The sequence below is a fragment of the Oryctolagus cuniculus genome, chromosome 10 (assembly GCF_964237555.1).
Source record: "Oryctolagus cuniculus chromosome 10, mOryCun1.1, whole genome shotgun sequence".
NCBI lineage: Eukaryota > Metazoa > Chordata > Mammalia > Lagomorpha > Leporidae > Oryctolagus > Oryctolagus cuniculus.
This window is the reverse complement of record NC_091441.1, coordinates 110,401,919-110,418,743: the sequence shown is the minus strand read 5'-3', so window position 1 is coordinate 110,418,743 and position 16,825 is coordinate 110,401,919. Positions and strand designations below refer to the sequence as shown.

General features: G+C 57.9%; 1 protein-coding gene across 4 annotated transcripts in view; it reads right to left on the bottom strand.

Annotated features, from left to right (window-relative positions):
• The window catches only part of PODXL2 (podocalyxin like 2), a 39,493-nt gene extending 28,184 nt beyond the window's left edge, over nucleotides 1-11,309 (bottom strand). For 3 of the 4 annotated variants that reach the window (XM_051852598.2, XM_070051011.1, XM_051852597.2), the window contains exons 1-2: nucleotides 11,151-11,309; nucleotides 1,109-1,387 (exon numbers count right to left, since the gene is read on the bottom strand). In XM_051852598.2, the coding sequence (XP_051708558.2) occupies nucleotides 1,109-1,387; nucleotides 11,151-11,235 (364 nt within the window). In that variant the 5' untranslated portion in view covers nucleotides 11,236-11,309. Of the gene's footprint in view, nucleotides 1-1,108; nucleotides 1,388-10,845; nucleotides 11,008-11,150 lie in introns of those variants that run through there. The other variant, XM_070051010.1, reaches the window with a different exon arrangement.
• Nucleotides 11,310-16,825: the final 5,516 nt, after the last annotated feature.

The window sequence follows — 16,825 nt, the reverse complement described above, 5'->3', positions numbered from 1 at the left end:
TGGTTCTTTGCAACTGGAGAGACTACATCCAATCAACACTATCTATATTGAGAATGAATATTATGGCTAAAATCTGCAACACCCCAGCCCCACGCACACGTACACACACGCACACACAAACACACGCACCAGGTCATCGTTTAGAAAGGGCACAGCTGCTGCAGCTGCGGCACAGCCAGCAGGATCAGCCGCCCCCGTGTGATCTCGTTCCCGCTCAGAGCGCCAGGCCTCACACTCGCCCCGGGACGCCAGCATTCACAGAAACGCTCTGCTGACCCAGCCACCGGCTCTGATGCCCCCAGAGGGAGGCAACCGGAGCCTCTGGACTGGATGCAAACAGACCCAGAGGGACGCAGCTGCGCTGGTCTCACGGGAACCCCCGACAGAGCACCGAGGCGGGGAGACGCAACTCCCACACCTCTGGAACACGACTGCTGCGCAGCCGCCCGGCCTCGGGCGAGCTTTCTCCTCTGCAAGCCTCCACTTCCCTTGTCCGGAATGCAGACACCGCTCCTCGTCTCCCAGGTGACAAGCGTTATATACATTAAGAACAAAGTAACAGCAGTTAAAGTTAACCACGAATGGGTGTCCTGGGCCAGCTGGACGCTCGAGTCCCAGGGACCCTGCCCTGATGTCAGGTGGATGGCAGCACGGTCAGAAGTGGTGGGGAGAGGCCGGCACTGCAGCTCACTAGGCTAATCCTCTGCCTGCGGCGCCGGCACCCCGGGTTCTAGTCCTGGTCAGGGCACCAGATTCTGTCCCGGTTGCTCCTCTTCCAGTGCAGCTCTCTGCTGTGGCCCGGGAGTGCAGTGGAGGATGGCCCAAGTGCTTGGGCCCTGCACCCACATGGGAGACCAGGAGAAGTACCTGGCTCTTGGCTTCGGATCGGCGCAGTGCACCGGCTATAGCAGCCATTTGGGGGGTGAACCAACGGAAGGAAGACCTTTCTCTCTGTCTCTCTCTCTTACTGTCTAACTCTGCCTGTCAAAAAAAAAAAAAAAAAAAAAAAGTGGTGGGGAGCGGGAGGACAGGGCAGCGGGGCGGGGCACGGTCGTGTGGCTCACTCTGGCATGCACGTGGTGCACGCTCTCCAGGGAAGAAAGGCTACCTGCAGTGGGACCCAGGTCCAGGCTGGAGTCGTTCAGCTCCTCCTCTTCCTCCCAGAAGTACTGCGGGGGCTGCAGGATCCGAGACTCTTCGCTCTCTTCGCTGGGGAAGCCCGAGCCAGGGGCTCCCAGGCCGGCTCCCAGGCCCATGGCCTCACTGGGCTCCTCTGAGTCCAGGGGCTCCAGGCCAGTGGGCAGCAGGAGGTCCAGCAAGGAGGTGGAGGTGAGGCCCTCTGGGCCGGGCTCATCAGACCCAGCTGCGCAGGCACCCAGGGACGCTCCTGCAGGGACATAAAGGCAGACGGTTAGGAGAGGCGGCAGAGGGCAGGGGAGGGCGTGTCCGACCACAAAGAGCCCAGTGCTGGGGTCCTCCACGGCCCCTCTGACACCCAGAGGCTGTGGGGGTTCTGAGATGCTGTCTTCATTCTGAAAAGGCCAAACGCTGAGCAAGGGGGAGACGGAGGCGACGGGTGGGGAGAGCAAGGAACCAACACCCTTAGCAATGGTGCCAGGGGCCGGGGCACAAACACAAGCCCCGTGGGGCCCCGGCTTCCCATGTGGACATTTTTCAACAGGCTTTGCCCTGGGCTCAGATTCTCCCCAATCTGCACCAAGGCAGCACGGTGTCCCGGACACGGCCTTTTACCAACCACACGAGGCCACAGGCAAGACTCACGCCAGGCTGGTGATCCGACACAGGGCTCAGAACCCTGCATCTCCCTAATTCAGAAAACAAGCAGATGCACAAAGCAGCACCCGATTAAAGGGAGGCCCTCTTCCCCTCCCGGTCAGTGAAAACGAGGACTGCAGCCCCACTCGCCGTCTCTCGGCTCAACAGCGGGCATGTGGCGCGGGCCCTTGGCCTCCTGCAAAGCGGCTTCCGGCCTCTGGTCTTGGTCCCCTCCAAGAGGCAAGGCAGCGGGCAGGAGTGACCTCCAGACTCTTTCCAGTGATGTCAGAAGGCGAGCTCCAGGGTTTTCTCCTGCCCGGGGCGGGACGTGCCCCGCGGCCCGGCCTGACAGCAGCACAGGTGGTGTGTTTGTAACACAGGTAACAGCTGGCATCGTGAGCAGCGTCTGAATGCTAACCTCCACAAGCCCCTGATGAAGCAGCAGCCTGAAGCTAGGTACGTGCCAAGCCAGCGACGGGCCCCGGAGAAAGGGAGAATGCTTCCGACTGTTCTGGGAGAAACAGAGGGGACATTGGGCTGTGCAGGAGGCTCCGCGCATGATGCAGCCGCCGGAAAACGCAGGACGGGGAGCGCCACAAGGGAGGCATTCTGGGGTAGCATGAATGGGGAGGAAGAGAGACCGGCAGAGGATAAATGGGCCTTGAAATCGAGACAGAAGGGTGCTCTGGAGGCCAGCGCCGGCTGCCAGCAAAGCAGGTTTGTGTTTCTGGCTTGCTGGCTGAGCCCCCACGTGCACAACGAGGCCAGCGATTCCCGCAGCCCCTGCGGGGGAGGGGCCTCAGATGAGCTCACCCCCGGCAGCATGTGTGCGCTGCTCTCCACAGGGCTGCACAGACCAGAGTATTCTGCAAACCTGTGATCATCCCAAAGAAAGAACAGACCCGGCAGCCCGTGGCCTAGAAAAGGGGATTTTTAAAGGAGACGGTGGTCGGCCGGCATCTTCAAATACGCCCAAAGGACAGGCTGCCGCGGTAATGAAGATCAGAGGCGTTCTCCGTGCCTTCCACAAATGCTAGGGAGAGTCTGGGGGGAGGGCTGGGGTGGACACGGGCAGGCAGACCCCGAGATCTCAGCCTCTGCCCAGAGCTGGTAAGGACTGTGGTCACGTCCACTCTGAGACTCTGCGAAACTGTCTCCCGTGAGCTCTGGAGGGCAGGCCCCAAGGTGCTGCGCCGCTCCGGGACAGCTTGGTCACCAGCAGCCCCGGGAATTCCTGGCTCTCTGCTAAATGCAGACCGGGAAGTCACCACCTCTCCTCCAGACCCAAGGCCCTGGCTCCACGAAGCTACGCCATGATCCTCGAGCCCGTGACTGTGTCCCCAGCACCAACGCGGCCACGGCATCCTCACGCTCTGCAGTTTCTAAGAGGCTGGATACTTGGAGGCCAGGAAAGCCGAGCCCATCAGCTCAGGGTCCACTTCCCTCTGTTCAGGAGAGGGGGAGTCAGGGATGTCGGGTTCCGGGCAGCTCAGGCCTTCCCACGGCCCCTTCCGTCAGTCCTCCTTCCCATCGGGGGGTGGGGGGGCAGGGGACAGTAAACTACTCATGGTTTTTTCCTAGCCCTGTTATTATGAAGGAAAACTGTTTCCACGCTGTAGTATGTGCATGAGAAAGAGACAGGGTCACGTGTCCTACCGTGGAAAACCATCTTCTTAAGCTTCCTCCCTGAGGCTCTGTGGTCAGTGGACGGTCCACCGAGGCCAGTCAGCAGCCTCCAAGCCACGGGTCCTCGCCATACAACTGCGACGCTCCCCCACGCTCCCCCTGGCCAGAGCCGACGGCTAACTGCCCACTCCTCGCATCTGAGCTGCTCTTGTGTGAGTTCCAACAGCCAAGAGGAGGCAGAGAAGTGGTGATGCCGTGCCATTTCCAAGGCAAGGCCCCGAAGGCCGGCCCTGCCCCCGTCCTCTGTGAACTCCCCTGCCCATACCAGCCCGGGCCGGCCAGCTGCCCACGTCAGCTCCGCGTGCCAGCTGATATCTCAACGGGACAGAGCCAGCCAAGAGCAGCGGGGTGACCGGCAGCTGACAGCAAGCCTGAAGAAGTCCAGCTGAGACCAGAAGAACCACGCAGCTGACCCCAGCCTAATGGCTATCGCAGGGAATCATGAACTAAATAATTTAAGCCATACTCGTCAGACTCTAGCCAGCCCCAGCTCAGCAGGCTGAACAACACTGCAGGTCCACGGGCCGCGCTTCGAGTAACAAAGCTCAGGGAGCCCCTCGTGAATACAGAACTGCCTCTGTCACTCCTGTCACCAAGACAAAGGGCCAGCAGCAGAGAAGGAGCCTCCGACACGGACACCTTCCGCCCCCTTCCACTCTCCAGGGTCCCCCACTCCTCACGCACCCTCTCCAGGGTCCCCCACTCCTCACTCACACTCTCCAGGGTCACCCACTCCTCACTCACCCTCTCCAGGGTCACCCACTCCTCACTCACACTCTCTAGGGTCACCCACTCCTCACCCACACTCTCCAGGGTCACCCACTCCTCACCCACACTCTCCAGGGTCCCCCACTCCTCATTCACACTCTCCAGGGTCACCCACTCCTCACTCACCCTCTCCAGGGTCACCCACTCCTCACTCACACTCTCCAGGGTCACCCACTCCTCACGCACCCTCTCCAGGGTCACCCACTCCTCACTCACCCTCTCCAGGGTCACCCACTCCTCACCCTCTCCAGGGTCCCCCACTCCTCACGCACCCTCTCCAGGGTCACCCACTCCTCACGCACACTCTCCAGGGCCACCCACTCCTCACTCACACTCTCCAGGGTCACCCACTCCTCACTCACCCTCTCCAGGGTCACCCACTCCTCACCCACACTCTCCAGGGTCACCCACTCCTCACTCACCCTCTCCAGGGTCCCCCACTCCTCACCCACACTCTCCAGGGTCCCCCACTCCTCACCCACACTCTCCAGGGTCCCCCACTCCTCACGCACACTCTCCAGGGTCACCCACTCCTCACTCACCCTCTCCAGGGTCCCCCACTCCTCACGCACCCTCTCCAGGGTCCCCCACTCCTCACGCACACTCTCCAGGGTCACCCACTCCTCACCCACACTCTCCAGGGTCACCCACTCCTCACTCACACTCTCCAGGGTCCCCCACTCCTCACTCACCCTCTCCAGGGTCACCCACTCCTCACTCACCCTCTCCAGGGTCCCCCACTCCTCACTCACCCTCTCCAGGGTCACTCACTCCTCACTCACACTCTCCAGGGTCACCCACTCCTCACGCACACTCTCCAGTCACCCACTCCTCACGCACCCTCTCCAGGGTCCCCCACTCCTCACTCACCCTCTCCAGGGTCCCCCACTCCTCACGCACACTCTCCAGGGCCACCCACTCCTCACGCACCCTCTCCAGGGTCACCCACTCCTCACCCACACTCTCCAGTAATTTCCAGAACATGACGCCCTCTTGGCCTCTGGGTCTTTGTACCTGCTAGCCCTTCGGCCTGAGCACCCATTTCTCCCCAACTCTCCCCCTGTCGAACCATCTGCCGGCTTAGTCCCCTACACCACAGCGCCGGCCCCTCCAACACCTTCTTAATTCTGGTAAAATACACACAGCACAGGGCCGGCGCTGTGGTGTAGCGGGTAAAGCAGCTGCCTGCAGTGCAGGCATCCCATATGGGTGCTGGTTCGCGTCCTGGCTGCTCCACTTCCCATCCAGCTCTCTGCTATGCACTGGGAAGGCAGTAGAAGATGGCCCAAGTGCTTGGGTCCCTGCACCCACGTGGGAGACCTGGATGAAGCTCCTGGCTTCGGATCAGCACAGCTCCGGCCACTGCGGCCATCTGGGGAGTGAACCATTGGATGGAAGACTCTCTCTCTCTGCCTCTCCTTTCTCTGTTTAACTCTTTCAAGTAAATAAATATTTTTTTAAAAAGTACACACAGCACAAGATTTACCACCTGAACTGCTTTCAGATGTTATGGGCGGCGGCTTTACCTGTATGGTTAAATGTTATTCAGTGTGGGGCTGATAAAGCCGGCACCTGCAACATCAGCTTCCCACACAAGCACCAGTTCAAGTCCTGGCTGCTCCATTTCTGATCCAGCTCCCTGCTAATGCACCTGGGAAAGCAGTGGAACATGGCCCAAGTGCTTGGGCCCTGCACCCATGTGGAAGACCCAGCGGAAGTTCCTGGCTCCTAGCTTCAGTCTGGCCTGGCCCCGGCTGTTACGGCCATTTGGGGAGTGAACCAGCAGATGGAAAATCTCTCTCCTTTCTGCAACTCTGACTTTCAAATACATAATCTTAAAAAATAAAAAAATTGGCCGGCACCGCAGCTCACTAGGCTAATCCTCTGCCTGCGGCGCCGGCACACCAGGTTCTAGTCCCGGTTGGGGCGCTGGATTCTGTCCCAGTCACTTCTCTTCCAGTCCAGCTCTCTGCTGTGGCCCAGGAGTCCAGTGGAGGATGGCCCAAGTGCTTGGGCCCTGCACCCACATGGGAGACCAGGAGGCAGCACCTGGCTCCTGGCTTCAGATCAGCGCGGTGCGCTGGCTGCAGGGCGCCGGCTGCAGCGGCCATTGGAGGGTGAACCAACGGTAAAGGAAGACCTTTCTCTCTGTCTCTCTCTCTCTCACTGTCCACTCTGCCTGTCAAAAAATAAAAAAAAAAAATATTTACTTAAAAGGCAGAGTCAGGGAGTGACTGAAAGAGGGAAAGCCATCTTTTGTCCACTGGTTCATTTCCCAAATGGCCTCAACAGCTGGGGCTGGGCCACACTGAAGCCAGGAGCCAGAACTCCACTGCGTGTCCCACCTGGGTGCAGGGGCCCAAGACCTTGGTCCATTTTCCACTACTAGCCCAGGCCATTAGCAGAGCGCTGGACTGGAAGCAGAGCAGCCAGGACTTCAACCGGTGTTCTGAAGAGGGAGGCAGGTCACAGGCTGTGGCTTAACCTACTGCGCCACACTGACCCCGGTCTCAGTTTCTGAGACACCTTTGCTGCCCACCACCAGCCTGGACGAGGTGCACTTCCTCCCTCTCATAGAGCCTTCTGGACAGATTCTTGTCGCCACACTTCCTCACCTGACTGACTGAGACCCCGTACAACCTCCTTTATAAACAAGGAGCACTGAGACCGGCGCTGTGGCACAATAGGTTAAACCACTGCCTGCAGTACCTGGCATCCCACGTGGACGCCAGTTCAAGTCCCGGCTGCTCCACTTCCAATCCAGCTCCCTCCTAATCTATCTGGGAGAGCAACAGAAGATGGCCCGAGTCCTTGGGCCCCTGCACCTGTGTAGGAGACCTGGAGGAAGCAGCCCCTGGCTTCAGCCTCGGCCTATGCAGCTATTTGGAGAGTGAACCAGCAAATCAAAGATCTCTCTCTGCCTCTTCCCCTCTGTTAACTCTGCCTTCCAAATAAATCCATCTTATAAATAAACAAATAAATGAGGAGTGCTTAGTCAATGTGCCCCTTAATTCCACGGCCTCCTGGTCTCTGACACACAATAGGGGCTCAGTAAATCCTTGAATAAACAAGAAAGGATCCGGCTCAATCCCCTGTTTCACACATGAAATACGTGAGCTGTCGTGGGATTCAGGTCAAACAGCAAGTGAATGGAAGAGCTGTCATTAGCTGTCCCCTCTCAACAGAAAGGTCTAGAAGCTCCATGGAGAAGGGACAAGGAGCTGCCGCTTGCTGAGCTGGGAGCCCTCCCTCCACAGTGTACAGAAAGGATGACCAGACCCCAGACTGCCCAAATATGTCACAGGGATTCGGGGCCAAAGAAAAAACCACCGCCATATGAGTGCTGGTCCCAGCCCCAGCTGCTCCACTTCCGATCCGGGTCCCTGCTATGTCCCTAGGAAAGCAATAGAAGATGGCCCAGGTGGCTGGGTCCCTGCCACCTGTGGGGAGACCAGAAAGGAGTTCTGGGCTCCTGGCTTTATACTGGCATAGCCCTGACCACTGTAGCCAGCTGAGGAGCAAACCAGCGGATGGAACATCTTCCTGTACCTCTCTCTGTAACTCTGCCTTTCGAATCATGCGTGCCTACACACACACACATTTAAAGCAGACTGCGAGGGAAAGACCCTGTCACTAAAGACCAAGGCAATGAAGGTTCCCTGAGTTTTCACCACCATGAACCTCCTTGTTTTATCCCACAGAGGCCCTGTATCTGGAAGTATGTCATCCCCACCCTGTACTTACTTCACAGTTATTTCCTGATTTTTAGGAAGTGGATCAGAGTCACAAGACACTGCCCCTGAGACAGGGAGCTCTGGCTTCAGGCTGGCTGTGCTGTCTTGGCAGAGGTAACATTTGTGTTGGGCTGCTGGTTACACAGAAACCCTGACCACTGCTCAGCTCCCACTCTGCACCAAGAGGTGCGCCAGGTGCTCCCTGGAGCCAGCCCTCGGGGAGGGGCCGCCTCTACGCTTCAGAGCCCTGCCCTGCAGAACCAGCATCCCCTGGGATGGGGAACGCGTCTGGCATGGAACCAGAACAGGAGAAATTAATCTGGAAATCTCATTCATGCATTCCAGGAAGACAAAGCGCCAACTGATCAGAGATGCTTCTAATTATCACCCAACAGCTCCTGTCCGGGTCCCAGGGCACTCGAGCAGCTGCGCCGAGAGGGCCCTGAGCTGGGGCTCTCCCTCCCGGGCCAAGGGCAAGGTCATCTCCCTGGCGAAGCCTGCAGCTCCCCCTCTGCTCCCAAGAGGCAGACGTGCAGGGCCTCTGTGAGACCTCGGCGACAAGCCCCTGCCTCCTGGGCCTCGTCCTGGCACCCCAGAACTCTCGGGCCTCGGGAAAGCCGCCTGTGCCCTCGCGAGATGAGTCCGAGTAGGGAGCCCGCTGACTGCCCACCTGTGGGGTAAGACAGGTGTTGGACGGCCACACGGCCTGGGCAGGGGACGGCGGTGCCAACATTCACTGCTCTGTCCCTTGCCCTGTCCACGGCTCGGGCGAGGTCCCCCGTTCTCTGAACCTCTCCCTGCCGGTCACCTGGGGCAGCCACAGGCCCCCTCCAACATCGCTCTTTTTCCTCTCTGTCTTCCTTTTTTAACAAAGATTTTGAAAATCGTGCTGAGGAAAAAAAAGAGGAATCTAGTGTTTCCTGGTTTTCATTCCTTTCCTGGTACGCAGGTCCACTGCCTTGACCTTGTTTTTCCTTGTGGTGACTGTTGTTGACCTGTAGCACTTGCTAATTTCCTTTATTTTTTAGTTATTTGAAAGGCAGAGTTAGAGCAGGAGAACAGAGATCCTCCATCCACTGGTCCACTCCCCAAATGGCCACAACGGTCAGGGCGGGGCCAGGCAGGAGCCAGGAGCCTCCCCCGGGTCTCCCATGCCGGTGCAGGGTCCAAGCACTTGGGCCATCCTCCACTGCTCTCCTGGGCCACAGCAGAGAGCTGGATCAGAAGTGGAGCAGGCGGGACTCGAACCGGCACCCATATGGGATGCTGGCGCTGCAGGCGGCAGCTTCACCCGCTGTGCCACAACGCAGGCCCCGGCGCCTGCTATTTTCAACAGCCTTGGCAGACAATTGTTTTGGTAATTAGGAGACCTTATTTTCAAAACTGTCCTCCATAAGACGGCACCGGAGTAGCAGCAGAGGCCTGACCAGTCCGGGTCCAGTCACTGTTTCGCTTCCTAATTAATCTGCCGTACTTGAGAGCCCACGTGACTTCAAACTGCAGCTTTCCACTCGCTGTGTGATGGATTTCCTTTTTTTTTTTTCCTCCCCCTTCTGGCACCTATAATTTTCTGTCACTTCATCACTCCTAACAGAGACGGTGGTGGCGCGGGCGAGGAGAGAGAGAGGCGCACGCACGCACACACACAGTGAACAAATAAAACCTGACCCAAATCCACCCAGCGACGCACGCTGACGGCCCTGGGGCGGAAGCCGTGTTTACCTCCGGCTCCAGGTCAGCCCCTGCGGTTTGCTCCTGGCGCCAACCTCCCCCTCCCACGTCCACCACCAGCCCAGGGCCACCTCTCTCTCCATCAGCCTCAGCAGACACAGCGCCACACGCGTGTGTCCGTGGGCGTCTGAGAGCTCGCGGGGAAGGGTCCACGCCAAGCTGGCCAAGGGCGCCAGACACTCGCCCGCGCCCTCCACGCTGCGGGAGAAGACGGCCACAGGGGGCGGGGGCCGGGGTTGCACGGAAGCTGGGACAGTAACCCGCAGCCAGTCGCGCAGGGGCATAGCGCCACATCTCCGCTGGCCAGCTCTGGTGTGGCCGTCACACAAAGGATCGGCGGACCCATCAGCCGCACTTGGTCCAGAGAGGAGTTAAGGTACTCGGGATTCAGGCAGGTGTGTGCGAGCGACGGACACTTTCCTCTGGACACGGCCTTAGGGCCTCTGTCCATCCTCGGTGGCCTCACGGATCCCAGCGAAGGGCCCCTGTCCCCTCCCGGCCTGTCACCGTGAGCCCATCTGGCGGCCCCACCAAGCAGACAGCCCCTCCCCTCCCACACACCTGCGCACAACAAGCCCGGGAAGCAGCCACGGAGCCACGCACACTGCTCCCAACAGACGCACCCGTGACTCAGGAACGAAGCCAGGCCAGGCTACCTGCCAGCCACGCACACACACGCACACGCGGGGGCCAGCAGCGCTCTCCACGGCACACGCCACGCTGGGGCGTGCGACCACAACTCAGTCCCCTCTGCTGTGCCAGCCGCGCCAAGTCCTCACGTAACCCCCCTCTCGGGCTGTCACACCCCCTGCACACGCACGCACGCCCCTCGGGAGCGCTTTCTCCCACACCGCGCGAGCCGCTGCGCACCTGCACACATCCCGCGCGCGCGGACACACACACGCATGTGTGACAGCTGCTTGGGAGCGTCCGGCCGCGTCGCCGTCGCAAGCAGAGCCCTCCCCGTGGCTGGGACACTCCCTTTTTTGTGTGTGTGTCCGCTCCTAACAGAGTGGCCCCGGGCGCGCACCCATCAACACCTCTACGCCGCACAGCTGTGTGCGGGGCCCGCACGAATGCGGTCCCTGCCTCCCCGAGCCCCTGTCACGCAGGCTGCTCCTCCCCGCCGAGCGCGCGCGACCCTGCGCACCTGCCGCGTCCCGGGCGGAGCCCCCGCGATGGCGGCGCGCGTTCGCACCCCTGGGCCGCTCCCGCGTGTCTGGTGTGTCGGGACCGGGCGGCGGGCGGGCCTCACGCGCGCCCCGGCCCCAGGTGTCGCCTCACTCGGGGGGCACTCGCCACCATCCCCACGCCGCCGGCCAGCAGGCGGGCTGGTCGGCGGCCCGCGCGCTCTCGCGCCGCGCCACACGAGCCCGCCCCTTTGTTGGCGGCCCGGGGAGCTGTCCAGCACGGCGCCCGCCGCTCGCTCGGCCGCCCGGTGCCGCGCGCACTCACCCCCGGCCAGCAGCAGCAGCAGCAGCAGCGGCGGTGGCGGCGGCGACAGCCGCAGCAGCCGGGAAGCCCGCAGCAGCCGGCCCATGGTGCAGCCGTCGCCGCCCGCAGCCGCAGCGGCGCGGCGCCCGGGCCCGCGTCAGGGGCCGCGCGGCGGCGGCGGCGGCGCGCGCCCGCCCCATTGGCTCGCGCGGCCGTCACTCACACCAGCTCCCGCCCGGCCTCGTGCCGCGGGCGCGCCCCCGCGCAGGCGAGGCGGGCGCGCGGCCGGCCGCCCCTCCGCCGCAGCCCCAGCCCCCGGCCGGCCAATCAGCGCCGCGGACACCCCGAGGAGGGCGGGTCCCGAGCTGCCCGAGCGCCTTGGCCTCGCACCTCTGGCGGCACCTGCGCCCTGGGGTCCTGGCAGAGGTCAGCGCGCGGGTCAGCTGGCCGCCCGCCGGAGAGGGGGAGCACGTCGGAGTGACCCCCGAGAGGCAGCGTGGTCAGCTGCGTCGGGGGAGCCCGGGGAGGCGAGGACCACCAGGTCCACCTCGGCTTGGGTGCGCTCTGTGGACGAGGGTTTGGCCACGCAGCTGACTCAAGACTTCCCACCGCCGTTCCCAGAGGCCACGCGCTGTCCAAGCTCGGCAGGTGCAGGCACTTCCCACCCCACCGCCCACCTGTATCAGCGCGCAGGTGGTGCTGTCGCTGAACCGTTAGCAAGTGCAGGTGCAGCGAGACGGCGGGCAGGGGTACCTGCAGACACCGGTGCAGCCGCCCTTGGGAGGGGAGTGGGGCAGGAGGTTCTGTTCTCACAGAGCACATTCCAGACAGAGGGCAAACACCTGTTGGCCATTCCCCGGCTAGAGAGGCGCCCAGACCCTTTGAGAATGACTGCAACTTAAACAGAGGTTTTGTGGGCGCTTTCCTTATAGGCGGTGTATTAGGAAAACAATGGATTTTTCTATGGCGTCTGCTTTGCCCAACAATAGCTTCTCCCCCGTGCTGGGTGCAGCACTGAGTGTGATCTCACACGGTTCTTCCAGGAAAAACACAGTATTAGGAGTCTGGGTGGATTTCATGATAAGACAAGGGCAGAAGACGGGCAAACGGCTTCAGCCAAACACCTCAATGAGTTTTTGGTTGTGCCCTTGTATGAGTATTCCATGAAGAACTTAAGCCCAAGGAAGAAGGGGCTAATCTAAGAACGTAACAGAAAGCAGTCATGTCAGGTTAGACCTTAGTAAAGGCCTTGTTTCGTTCACAGAACCACCCCATGTCTCAGTTTATGGCCAACTTAAACTTCATGGCCTTTTTTTTTTTTTTTTTAAGATTTATTTATTTATTTGAGGCAAAGACAGATTTTTCATCTGCTGGTTCATTCCCCAAGTGGCCGCAACTACCGGAGCTGGGCCACGCAAAGCCAGGAGCTTCTTTCGCATCTCCCACGTGGGTGCAGAGGCCCAAGCACTTAGCCATCTTCCACTGCTTCCCCAGGCCATTAGCATGGAGCTGGATTGGAAGAGGAGCAGCCAGGACTCCAATCAGCACCCATATGGGATGCCAGTGCTGCAAGCAAAGGCTTAGCCTACTACGCCACAGCGCCGGCTGCCATAGCCCGTTTTATTGGTTGGGTATTAGAGGTACTGGGTAGTAAGGGGTCTTGAATGTGATGATACATTTGCCCTCCAACCTGTAAGAACTTCCTTTCTTATCAGCCATCATAGTGCGACTGGGTCATTGTTTTAGATGACGCCGATGGCCACCTGGGAGGAAGGCCTGTGATAGAAGAGCTAAGGGCCAGTGAAGAGACTTGCAGGAGTCCTGGTGGCCAGGGGTGAGGTCTGACCTGGGGCTGGCGTAGCAGGGTTAGAGCAGAGCACACTCTCCCGAGGTACAAGTCAGAGCGCACAGAGAATGACAGCGCTGACCCGTGCTGCCTCTGCTGGTCTCCATCCAAGCAGCAGCTCCGGGCCAAGGTACTCCCCTCCCCAGTCAAGGGGAGACCGGGGTCATTGCTAGACTGTAAAGCAGTTTTGGACTTTAAAGTGTCCCTGTGCCCCACAGGCCAGGTTCCTCCTATTGAGCTCATCGTCACATCATTGAACTTTTGAGAACTTTCCAAGGGGACGGGCGCTGTGGTGTAGCAGGTTAGGCCGCTGCCTGTGGTGCCAGCATCCCACGGGGCACCAGGTTGAATCCTGGCTGCCCCACTTTTGATCCAGCTCTCTGCTAATGCACCTGAGAAAGCAGCCGGTGACCCAAATGCTTGGGCCCTGGAGAGACCTGGATGAAGCTCCTGGTTTCAGTCTGGCCCGGCCCTGACTGTTGCGCCCATTTGGGGATGAACCACTGGATGGAGGATTTCCCATCTCGTCCTCCCTCTCCATACCTCTTTCCAATAAATAAGTCTTTAGACCCACACACACAAACAAGAGCAAAAACTGGGGGAGGTAAGATCTGCCTTCCATCCTGTTCAGTTCCTAGGGATGACAGGAAGACACACACACGTGCAAACACACATGGAAAACAGCACTGGGAAACCCGAGGGCACAGTGGCGGATCCAAGAGGCCTAGGAACCTCTTGAAAGATGCAAAGTAAATGAGCATTAATTGACAAAGCAAACCGCACTCCAAAGTTCGTGTGCCTCTAAATGACTCCCGGGTTGCGGAGGCCGTCACGATTGAAATGGGAGCCGCTCAGAAATCAACAACGTGAGAACTCCGTCCATCAAACTCCAAGGGATGTGGCCAAGTCAACCGGCATTTTATAGCCACAAATACGCTCACTTTTAAAAAAGACATTAAAAATAAATGCACTAAGCATTCAATTTAGGGAGCTTGAAAAACACAAACACACACAATAGCCAATCAATAAATTTCTACGGTTGTGGAAGTAAAAACAAAAACCAAGTAGAACTGATTGCTGAGAGCGTATTATTGGATAAGATGAATAAAGCAGCAATAAGAAAAAAGGAAAAGGCGTTAAGTAAATGTCAAGGAATGAAAGAGGGAACAAAGGTACAAATAAGATTGAAAAACTACAAGCCATCACCTATCAAAAAATTTAAAATCTAAAATTTTGAAATTTAGACAGCTTTTTCATAGTATGCATTTTCTATGAACTTTTTAAAGACATCTCATGATCTTCAAATTTTATTACAAAAAAAAACTTCAATTTTAATTACATTTTCCTGAGCTTTTTAAAAAATTATCCTCATAAATCTAATTTTTAAAAGATTTATTTATTTACTTTAAAGGCAGAATAACAGAGGGAGAGACAGAGAGAGAGACATCTTCCATCCGCTGGTTCACTCCCCAAATGGCTGCAACAGCAAAAGCTGAGCCAAACCACAGTTAAGAGCCAGGAGTTTCATCCAGGGCTCCCATGTGGGTACAGGGCCCAAGGACTTTCCCAGGCACCTTAGCAGGGAGCTGGATGGGAAGTGGAGCAGCCAGGACTCGAATCGGCACCCATACTGGATGCCAGCGCAGCAGATGGCGGTTTAACCAGCTACCCCACACTGCCAGTCCTATTAATATCTAATTTTGAAAGCACAAAACACCCTGAAAACACACTGTTGAAAGACATGAAAGACGTACTAAATGAGACATCCCACTTCCCAATCAGAGGACCTAACAGTGAGAGCAATCCCGACAGTGAACAGTCAGTGCCCCCCCCGCCCCCCCCCCCCCCGCCCCGAAACTGCTGCTGGCTTCTTTGCACAAGTTGACAAGCTGACCCTAAATTCATACAAAAATCCAATGCATCTAAAATAGTCAGAACTTGAAAAACAAATTGGTACTGGCACACGGTAGACATATCCTTGAAAAAGAACTCAGAGCCCATTAATAAATTCTCATCGTCACCAGTCAATTGTCAATAAGCAGTGCCAGATCAGTTCAATGCAGAAGCAATGGTTTCTTCAGGAAATGGTGCTGAGCCGACTGTATACACACACAAGAGAATGAGGGTTGGGTGCTTCTACCTCCTACCTCATACAAAACTTACCTCCAAATGGATCTGAGACCTAGGAGCTAAAACCATGAAAACGAAACTATTAGAAGAAAATACACGGGGCCAGCACTGTGCTGTAGTGGGTCAAGTTGCCGCCTGCAGTGCCGGCATCCCATATGGGCACTGGTTTGAGTTCCAGCTGCTTCACTTCCGGTCCAGCTCTCTGCTATGGCCTGGGAAAGCAGAAGATGGCCCAAGTCCTGGGGCCCCTGCAGCCACGTGGGAGACCCTGAAGAAGCTCCTGGCTTTGGCCTGGCCCAGCCCCAACCATTGCAGTCATTTGGAGAGTGAACCAGAGATGGAAATCTGTCTCTCTGTAACTCTTCCTTTCAAATAAATACATCTTCATCCCACACTGGAGTGCCTGGCTCGAGTCCCGGCTACTCTGCTTCTGACTGCAGCTTCCCGCTACTGCGCTGTGGAAGTGGAGTGGCAGCTGATACGTCACCTAGTTGGGTGCCTGCCACTCACAGGAGACGGCACTGGAGTTCCAGACTCCTGGCCTGGCCTTGCCTGGGCCTTGCCGTTGCAGGCATTTGAGAAGCGAACCACAGAACAGGGATCTGTTTGTCTCTCTCTGTTGATCTACCTTTCAAATAAATAAAGTTTTTAAAAAGTACTTGGGTCCCTGATACCCACCCACGTGGGAGACCCAGACTAAGTTCCAGTCTCCCAGCTTCAGCCTGGCCCAGTCCTGGCTGTTGTGGGGGAGTGAACCAGTGCATGGGAGATCTTTCTTGGCCTTTCAAATAAAAATGAAAATAATTTCATGAAAATTAATGAAAAGTTAATGCATATGGTATCGTATTTTTTGACTTTTTTAAGTTTTTTTTTTTTTTTTTTTGACAGGCAGAGTGGACAGTGAGAGAGACAGAGAGAAAGGTCTTCCTTTTGCCGTTGGTTCACCCTCCAATGCCGGCGCGCTGCAGCTGGCGCACCGCGCTGATCCGATGGCAGGAGCCAGGTACTTATCCTGGTCTCCCATGGGGTGCAGGGCCCAAGCACTTGGGCCATCCTCCACTGCACTCCCTGGCCACAGCAGAGAGCTGGCCTGGAAGAGGGGCAACCGGGACAGAATCCGGCGCCCCGACCGGGACAAGAACCCAGGGTGCCGGCGCTGCAAGGCGGAGGATTAGCCTAGTGAGCCGCGGCACCAGCATATTTTTTGAATTTAAAAAAAATTAATCTGATAAACTATGGCAAGAACAAGAAACTGAATTGCCTACTCCTAAGATGAACAGCAATGGAAAAACTTCCCCTGCTGCATATACAGTCAGCTGTCCCCCCGGGCTCCCCTCAGCACCAGACTGCTCAGCTTTCTCCAGTTTCCTTCCTTCCGTTTATCCCACTCACACTCCAACCCGACCTCCACCAGGAAGCACAGAAAACGCTTGTCGAGGTCCCCTGCACGCGACCACAAACGCCGAGTTTCAGAGACACACATACATCGGGATGCATTAGAGATGTCTGCGCAGGATACTGGTGACTCAGCACAGCCGCATCTCACGTCACCGTCGACAGGTGTCATTCTACCTGCTCTCAGATACTCGGGCCAGCTGGCCTCGACCCTGTGAAACGGTTGCTTCTGGCTTCTGTCAACACCCTCCTCCCTGCTGCCTACCGCGCTGAGGCCTGCTACGGCCTAGTTTACCGCCCCAGCTCTGCGCCTCAGCCACTCGCT